At 38.8% G+C, this 10,208-nt stretch overlaps 1 protein-coding gene across 1 annotated transcript in view; it reads left to right on the top strand.

Annotated features, from left to right (window-relative positions):
* The first annotated feature begins 752 nt into the window (after nt 1-752).
* The window catches only part of LOC111864537 (moesin/ezrin/radixin homolog 1), a 183,076-nt gene continuing 173,620 nt past the window's right edge, over nt 753-10,208 (top strand). The window contains exon 1 of the mRNA XM_023851848.2: nt 753-826. Within this exon, the coding sequence (XP_023707616.1) occupies nt 815-826 (12 nt within the window). The 5' untranslated portion in view covers nt 753-814. The remainder of the gene's footprint in view (nt 827-10,208) is intronic.

Below are 10,208 nucleotides of genomic sequence, written 5' to 3'. Positions count from 1 at the left end.
GGGTGGCCAGTGCGTAAGGCTGATAGCCTTACCACAACAACCCTTTGGGCCTTCACAGCTTGTTACAGGGATAGCTATACTTTTTTACCTTTTTATGTTTCTTTGTAGGTCATATTTAGGGGTCTGCACAAATTCTTTTTTTTTTTTGTTAATGCATGCACTTGAACTTCAACTAGTACCTGGAACTGTACACTGAGTTCTTAAATTTGATTTAGTGAGAAATTGATGATTCCTCAGTTTCCTTGAATTTTATATTAGTCTACACCATGTTCAGCTTCTATAGGCTGTATATATAAACATTATAGGTTGAACTCTTTGTATTTCACTGAAATAGTACAACTGTTGAGGTGTCATACATAGCAGTTGCCAGACTTGTAGATTGTCAGTGAGGTATATTAATGGTGTAATTTTATTTTTTTTTTATTCATGGTATGATCCCTGTTGTGTGTCATACAATAGTGTTAATAGGACTGTCTACATAATAATATCCAGAAACAAAATCGGTTCTACCATATCAGCATTTGTTAGGCAAAGGCGTTCGCTAGTTGTTTCAACTTCCGCAATTTCATCGTCAGGCAAATCTGTAAGAATTCGATCTTCTCGAATTGTGTTTCTTAATATGGATCCATATTAGTATTACAATATTTTACCATTTTGATAGCAAATATAATGTTTTTGTTAAAATGTAATTAACAAATCCAACTATAACGAATATGCATATTCGTATGTGATCACTTTTTAAAATGGTTTTGTTTCTCTTTCAGGTGGATTTTTCTTTTTTGTTTAGTTGAGGTACCCACTCTGTACATTCAAAATGCCGAAGTCGGTGAGTATTACTACTTACACATATTGAAAATTCCATATTGAAATTGATATATTAAAATTAGGAATGGCTAGGGATCTTATGTGATTATATTATACTTTTCATTTTGATTGTGTACATAATTATGATCTCTCTGTTACTGAGTAGAAAGTGAATTTATTATTACAATGATATGAAGTTCTTTTCCCTTTCTGTTGCAAGAATGAGAACTGTGTGAGATTTAAGGTTTTTCATGGTAGTGAAAATTGTGGTCTTCTGGGTATGATGCTGTAATATCATAAATAGTAACCAGTATTTGGAGGAACGTGATGCCTCCATCTTCCCTATAGACCATGTCTTTCAAGAAATGGTGGGAGTGAATAAAAAGAGTGTGTATATGAATGCCATTTATATAAATCCTCTCAGTCAATTTCTGACAGAATTGCAAGTAATAATACAGTACATATGCTAAACAGTGCTGATAAAATTATTCTAAACTGTCTCTTATGAAGAACTATGCTTGTAATCATTCAGAAAATTAAACTTTCTGTGTGAGATGGACTGGGAGATATAGATCATGAATTCAAAGATGTAGTCATGAATGTGTTGATGAATAAAGACTTATCCATCAGCCATGAAATCCTCGTGAAATAACATGACATATGCTGTTACAGTACCAACACAACTGCATTTGAAGACCATATATATATGATATGTTTTGATATTAAAAAAAAAAACTTCAACCACCAAGAAATGAGACATAAATTGTAACTATTGATATAGGTCTTTTAATTCAAACATTAATTAAAAAAATTAATACGTGTCTCAACATGAGCAAAATGCAGTGAAACAACTTACTTTATATTGTCATGTTTTTAGGCAAGTGACTGTAGATGGGCTATGGATTGGTGTATTTGATTAATTGACTGCTTGTATACACCATGGAACCACAAGTAGTTGCCATGACACTGCTAACCTCCACAGTTTGTAGATCACCACAGCACCCACTAAGCCTTCTTTCCAGCCTCCTGTGTCTTCAACAGCCGTTTTCTAGCAGTAGCTTCTAACAGTGGAGATTCTTCAGCTTCCCATGCTGAGGTCCTCTTGTCACAAACATCCATGCAGAACAATTGTCAACGAACTGGGTTCCAGGCTGGCGACCATTTCACACCAGCCTTCTAGTTGTCAGTTCATAGGCTGACTTTCCAACTGAACTACTGACAACTCAACTGAACCTACCCAGCCAGCCTAGGGCCCTCGCTATATGGCCTCAGGGTGGACCCAACAAAAAACACTGCCTCAAACAATCCCTCTGTTGTTCGTTGCATAGCAGCGGTACTACACTTTACAGTATAATATATCCAGTGATGGCTGTGTGAGGCCCAAATTGGTTCTAAACAAACAAGTGAATGAAATGTAACAATGAATAAAACTCACACAACCACTCAACATTAACAAAAGTTGCAGAAAAAGATGAAATTTAGAGGCTCGATACAAAATGAATGCATAATATTGAGGTACGTTTCATCTTCAAAACTACAAAACCACAGTTGAGCTTTGAAGCCAGATTTTGGGGGGGGGGGGCATATCCTCTGACATCTGCTGTACAAGGTTTGCTTCTGGCGGAAAGTTGGATACTCTGAACATGATGTCTGTTTGCACTCCAGTGTTTTAACTGTTCATCCCATGATCACCAGTTATGTAGATATCATTCTTCATATTCACTAGTATCCAGTCAGGGGTCTATGCACCCATATTATAACAGGATGAATTTTTCAAGTGGTGCGCATATTTTAATTCCAAGACTAGTTTGTGTGCTCCCTGGTCCATGGTGGGGATGGTTTACATTTGTAATCAATCTACCAGCCAATTAATTACTACTAATGCAGTGATATTGGTGAATATTCTTGTTTGTCAACAGGTAGCAATCTGTCATATTCAGGAAAATTGGGCCTCTGTCTTAGTATATTGATACATGCCAATGATGGTATCATTGGCATGTTGTCTTCACTTTATCCAGATGAAAGTATTGCATTTTGCACTTCATTGTGGTATATTGATATAAGGCACATTTTTGTAATAAGTTAAAATAATGGAGACTGTTTTCTTCCCAGATGAAGTTTTTGTCTTTTGATCTTTGTTTCACTATACTGATGTCAGCAATTTGCCACATTATTTTCATAGTTTAAAATAATATAGGCTGATTTTTCCTAAATGTAATTATTGCACAGGTTATAAAAATCTGTTACTTTTATTAGCATAATAATTTATATATATTTTTATATGTGAATACTATACCATTATGAAGCAAGGATGTACAGGCCATCTCTCTCTAGAGAGAAGCACCTCCGGTGTACTGAAACTCAAACAAGAGATTGTGTACTGTTTGAGTAAGAAACTGTTCTTTAATCCTTTGTTAATTAGTCCTTAATATTTGTATTTTTAATTTATTTTGTTAATTTCACTGGGTTGTGATATGTTTTAAAATATGAAGATTCTGTCATGTGATAGGGTGACTATAGATGGGGTTTCAAATGGTAATTGGATTTATTCGACACTTTAACACAACTTATGACTACAGTTTATCAAATCACAGTCACACACAGACTAGTGTTCTCAGTTAAGGGTCTTCACAGCAATGGTTGGTTAGGGCTTCTACCAGTGCAGTGTCTCAGCTATCATATCCAACAGCTCCTGTCCTCACAGGCTGGCACCTTTCAGCTGCAGCTTCCAAGCTGAACTAACTTGCTTCCAACTGCCAAACAAACTTACACCGCACAATTGACTCCTGATGATGTAGCCTTGGCACAGACTGCTTAGAAAACACCTAATTCAACAGTTTTTATGTTGTTGTTTCACATAGGTATCAGCATGGACTGTGTAAAGAACACCGCTTCACAGTTACACCATTATTGTATGTTATGAAGCTGTTGCCTAGCAAGGGGCATGTTTGTGGAGCTGTTCACTAGCAATGGCTGTCTCTGCTGCCTTCACATTTCTTGCTTTGAGCAGATATGCTTCAGTACTAAATAATTACCCAACTTTATGAAGCAGAGTTCTTTTTGAGATGGTAATAGTCACCAAAATAGTGAGAAAAAATTCTCTGCCTTGTATGGAACCTTTCACAAAGTCCCACCACTGGTCTTACCCAGTTCATGCATACCGACACTGTTTCTCTAAGGCCCATTTTAATACCAATCTTTCATCTGAAGTTAGGCCTTTTAACAGGTCTCCTGTCTACAGATTTCCTGACCAAAATTTGCATGCATTTCTCATCTCTCATGCATACTACATTCTCTACCACCTCATCCTTGACTTTATCGGCATAATGGTATTTAGTGAAATTTTGAAATGTCAAGCATTTGGCACTTCATTTTACAGATATATTGGTTGACTGGTGGTTGAAGTCACCTTTCCCAGGTTTAATGTTTCAGGTTGGAGGTGTCTGTCTTCTTGCTAGTCAGTTTGTAATTAGCATTATTAATTTACAAATGTAGACTTCAAGAAAGCCTATGATTCAGTTAGGAGGGAAGTATTGTGCAATATTCTGATAGAGTTTGGGATACCCATGAAACTAGTTAAGCTGATTAAAATGTGTTTAAACAAAACTTACAGTAAAGTCCGTAGGGGTAAACAGTTGTTTAATAAATTTCCTATCAAGAATGGTCTAAGACAGGCATGTCCAACGCATCAATCGCGGGACGATTTTTGGTCGATCTCATAGGCCTATAAGGAAATTGTAAATGAAAAGCATGTAAATTCACTCGTAATATAATTTGATTATATTCAGATTTTGAAGGGAAAATCTGTGTTAAAATAGTCTGTACTTTCAATGTATGTTGCTTTTACAACAAACATCATGTGTCATGTTATTTTTACCAATATTTTTGCTTAGGCAAAGTACGATGATAGGAGGGGGTGGTAGATTGCTGGCACTTTTGACACCAAAAAGTCGATCACAGCCTGTTTGAAGTTGGACATGCCTGCTCTAAGTCGAGGAGATGCTTTATCACCACTCCTTTTCAACGTTGCTTTAGAATATGCCATTAGGAAGGTCCAGGGAAGCCAGGTGGGACTGAAATTAAATGGGACACATCAGCTGTTTGTCTGTGAAGATGATGTGAATCTACTGGGTGATAACATAGATATCATAAAGAAAAACACGCAGACTTTAATTGACGCAAGTAAGGAGATTGGTCTAGAAATAAGCACAGAGAAAACTAAGTATATGTTGCTGTCTCATCACCAAAATGCAGGGCAAAATCGTGACATAAAGATAGGAAACAGAATATTTGAAAATGTGGCACAGTTCAAATACTTGGAAATGATGATAACAAATCAAAACCTGATTCAGGAGGAAAATAAAAGGAGATTGAACTCTGGTAATGCTTGCTACCATTCAGTCCAGAACTTTTTGTCATCTCGTCTGTTATCCAAAAACATAAAAATTAGAATATACCAAACTATAATTTTGCCTGTGGTTCTGTACGGGTGTGAAACTTGGCCTCTGACATTAAGGGAGGAACATAGACTGAGGGTGTTTGAGAACAGGGTGCTAAGGAGAATATTTGGACCGAAGAGAGATGAAGTGATAGGAGGCTGGAGAAAACTGCATAATGAGGAGCTTCATAACTTGTACTCTTCTCCAAGTATAATTAGAATGATAAAGTCAAGGAGGATGAGGTAGTCAGGGAATGTAGCACGAATGGGAGAGATGAGGAATGCATATAGGATATTGGTGGGAAAGCCGGAAGGAAGGAGACCACTGGGAAGACCAAGGCATAAGTGGGTGGAAAGTATTAAAATGGATCTTAGAGAGACAGGATGGGATGGTATGGATTGGATTAATCTTCCTCAGGATAGGGTCCAGTGGAGGGCTCTTGTGAACATGGTAATGAACCTTTGGGCTCCATAAAATGCTGGCAAATTCTTGAGTAGCTGCAGATTTGGCTTGTCTTCAAGAAGGGCTCAGCTCCATGAGTAAGTAAGTAAGTATCCTCTGTCTCCATCAGATTTAAGGAGTTTGATGTATAAGGTGTGTGTCCTCTGATGCAGCTGCTTCTTTTGGTACAGCTTTGTCTGTGATACTGGACTTGGCAGCTTATTTGCTAACATTCCTCTCCTTACTCAGATATTTACATAACCATAACATGCACTAACAGTGTGGTCAGTAAATTAGTTATGTACAGTACTGTAATAAAAATGCAAACACTAACTTTGCTTTGCACATTAGGGAAGCCATGTTGGTTATGTGTTTTATCATGTTTTATCCTTCTTTCATCCCTTATGAGGGAAAGAGTCAGCTTATGGTATTTGTTTCCCCTCCCATCTTTTCCTTTTATTTCAACTGTGGAACTAGTTCATCAGAGTAGGATTTGAGGTTCTAACAGCAGTGGTTATGAAGGGTTCTATCTTCTGGCATATAACACTGTAGTGTGTTGAAAGTCAACCGACATGTTTCTTTGGAGTCATTTGACTTTCAGCAGACTACATAATGTTATATCCCAGAAGATTGAACTCCTCAGTGGGTCATTTTTCATGAAACTGTGTGTGAACATTATACAACTGGAAACCTCTCCAGCAATGTACTTCTTAATTCCCTACAGTTTGTAGTAATATCGTGCTGGACTCACAAACATCCTTCCTCATGTGGGTGCCAAGCAACAGCATGTTGTAGAAACCAGTTCAGAATCAGAAAATGTTTTTGCTTTCATTGACATCACAGCAGATTGATGGGTAACAGATTTCTTGAAACATATACTGTAACACAAGTGAGATGGGAAGATGATGGGTAGTGCTGTTGGTGGTTTGCAAGAACTAATGCATGAGGATGTGAACATATGCACATCACAAATTCATTTTTTAAAATCTTTAGAAAGGGAATTTCCCTCTAACATTTTCATGGATAATTGGATAGTGGATAACCTGGAGTTGTACTGTATTAAATAATGTACTTGAGGAACTGTCTTCTTGATTACTATGTGGTGTGGTTGAAAAAATAAAGGAGAGACTTCAGTGAGTTAATGAACTGAGCAAAAATTTGATATAGAAAGATTTTCTTCAGCTTGTACAGTGCGGACATTAAAGAACAATACCAGGTTAAACCCACAACTGGGTTTGCAGCTTTGGCCTTTTGGAAAGCCTTTGGCTTTTGTAAAAGTTGGGCTTTTTGGACTAGCTGGCTAACTGTTGACTTCTTAAAAAGGGTATAGCACTGTGCAGTTGAAGGAAAATGTGTTTCTTTGTGCAGTTGGCTCCATTTCCCCTTTTTTAGCAGGAGAGAAAATTCGTCACTGTATTATAACTTATGTTATGAAGATATTTTTAAAATGGAGTTCGTGTTGTGCTGTCTCACAGTGGCAGAAAGAATTGTATCATGTAGACTCATTGCTGGGCAACAATCATGAGATAAGTAAATATACAAGAGCTGTTGCTGAGTAATGGATTCGCAAACAAAGATGTTTCCAAGGAAATGACTGAGCTATAGCAATGAAGAGTGGTGTTTTCTATGGGGTCGATGCTGAAGATGTTATAGATTTGGGCTATTGGAGCAATGAGTTAGTTATGGGATATTTGTCAGTTGGTAAGGACGTAAGCAGAGGACATTGTTAGGATCTGTTACTAGGAAACGACTACTGAAGACAGTAGAATTTATGTGTGCTGCAGTTGCAGTGATCTTTAGAGTGTGTAAACCAGTGAGGCTATTATAGTTACATAATAGTTCAAAACATCGGTTCACACAAGATCTGCATGGCGCCACATCCCAGAAGACGACATTCTGTAGTGAATTTATTTGTTCTGATGAGTAAATATATATTTTTTGCAAAGCTTGTGAAGTAAATGTAAGTCTTTCTGTCTGTATGCTTAAACTTCTAACACAGTTCGTTTGATTTTGATGCTACTTGCCGTTATCTTCGTCGGTCTTCATCCATATTGGCATGAAACCAAAACCAAGCATCGTTTTTATTACTTCTACAAAAACTGGTACATAATATAAAACTTAGATCTTTCTAAGAAGCTACGTAACCGAAGAGTTCTACCTCCTGGGATATGATGCCGTGTAGTCACTGGACTACAGAGCATTATGTTCCAGAAGATAGAATTCCTCATGGCCATTGCTGTGAGAACCTCAAATCCCACAAGCCATTTGAGTGTTCTCTGTATGGGGTTTAGCTAATACAATGGATACATTGTAATGTTATTTTGAACCGCAGTATATTGTTGAATAGGTTTGCCAGCAGTAGACTTAATGACTCGACTTTATAGTCTTGATTGGTTCAGTCATTGATATTTTATTTTTGCTGAATTTTTTTTTGTGGTTACTTTGGGTGGGATGAGACAGTCCACTTGACATGTCGGCTACTGTTTGGCCTATTGTACCAGCCCCGGGTGATAAATGATGATGAATCTGGAACGGTCAATGGAATGTGAATTGGCAGCGGAAACCGAAGTACTCGGAGAAAACCTGCCCCAATGCCACTTTGTCCACCACAAATCCCACAATAACCGGGCCCGAACTTGGGCTGCCTCGTTGGGAAGCCGGCGACTAACTGCCTGAGCTATGGCATGACCTATATCTGCAATAAATGAACATCAGAATCACAAGGAACGAATTTTGAAAATGTGAACTCCCAATAGGAGTACACCTTCCGACTTTGTGTGTACTTTGGCATGCAAGCAGAACCAAGTTTCCATCAAGCTGTGTATTTGGCTAGGAGAAATGCCAGTTATCTGTGTGTCAAAAGTAACGGGTAAATGGGTAATAATTATCATGTGAAACAGCAGTAAGCATAATAGAGTTATATTTTATCTCTTGATATAAGAATGCTTTTATTTTATTGCATTTCAAGATCAGCGGTGAGGTGGTACTAGCATGACTAATGCACGCTCTTAGTTAGGTGTTTGCATTTATACCAAACGAATCGTACCTTGTGAACTGTATAGTATGTTCTCAGAGTTTGTTTTGTGTGTCTCGGATACTTATTGGACCTTCATGCCGATTCGGAGATGACTTAGAACCACAAGACGTAATTGTAGCAGATTAATGCAATTAACTAGGTAGCTGACAAGGAAGCAAGCACTTTTATTCAACAGTAAGGAAGAGGACTTGGCGTAGAGCTGCATGGCTTCCAAATCTCAGCCGAGGAACCGTAGATCGAAGATTTCTTTGACTCTCGCCGGTGGATGTCCTGATAGCATCTTGAAGTATGCATACACACTTATTTCCAGTTTACAATTCGTATTCGTTAGCAGATCTTTACAACATTGTTAATGTGGGGAGGTCCTTTTGCACAAGGTCAGTACTGGCTTGCTGTTCACAATGTTCTCTTCAGATACATCCATGAATGAATGAATGAATGAATGAAGGTATGAGGGGTAGGTCTTCTCGGCCCTTGCACCGCGACAGTGGTATATTGTGCTTCCCCTTTTGATTATTCCCTCAGCAATCCTGCGCTTCCAATGAAGCGCAGGATTTTGTACGTGGGGGCGTCGAAATAGTCACTTGGTTCCATAAAGTATTGACCCAAGTGTGAGCCGGGTCCCTCGACCCTGTGGGTAAAGAACCCCGTTCTTCTACCCACTTAGACCCGTGAATCCCTACTCTATATGGGTAAGGGACAGGCTCACAAGAAACGACTTGCTTGTAGCGTGATGCACTATGCCTCCCTAGGATTGTGGAAGGGATCTCGGGGGAGGAAAACCACAGTCGGTACGATGGGCCAGGCTGGACGGATCCGCTAGTCAGAAGCTGGTATGGAACATACTGCACAAGTATACATATACACAACTGGCGTTCTCAAACATATATATATTGATAACATGTATACAAATGGACTCCGCCTGAAGGGCAGTGACCGGTCAGAACATGTGATAAATGATTGATACAGAACTACGCTGTGCCTAAGAGCACAGAAAGTCAAGTCAGCCACGCCTCATGGCGTATTTCTACTTCTCCAGTACAAGCATGTACTTAGGCAAGCCTTGAGGGCACGAGCAAATATAAACAGCTTACATACACGGCTGAACACGCCTGAAGGGCGATCTGCTGTTTATCAGAACCTTAGACAAAACCAAAATTACCCTACGCCACATGGCGTCAGTACTCAAACCAAATGCGCCTCACGGTGTATATTACCTTAGTAAGTCACTTACTTGAATATACTTCTTGAATATACAAACTCAAAGATTCACCTCACGACTGATCCACCCTTGGCCATGTCGTGAGGGCACTCTTTCCCCTTCGATCAGTGCTGCGGGCCGAAACCAAATTTCTAACAGAATCAATTCAACTTTCCGAAACCAAATTTAGACGCACCGATGTTTCCTTGCGAAGGTCAACGGGAAGAGAGAAAGATTAGCTGCACTTGAGCTAAGCAAGGAACCTCTGTCTAAGTCCAGGAGGGGG

Source organism: Cryptotermes secundus, unplaced genomic scaffold (assembly GCF_002891405.2).
Source record: "Cryptotermes secundus unplaced genomic scaffold, Csec_1.0 scaffold1252, whole genome shotgun sequence".
NCBI classification, from domain to species: domain Eukaryota; kingdom Metazoa; phylum Arthropoda; class Insecta; order Blattodea; family Kalotermitidae; genus Cryptotermes; species Cryptotermes secundus.
Note: the sequence above shows the minus strand (reverse complement) of the source record. Positions and strands in the feature narration are given on the sequence as shown.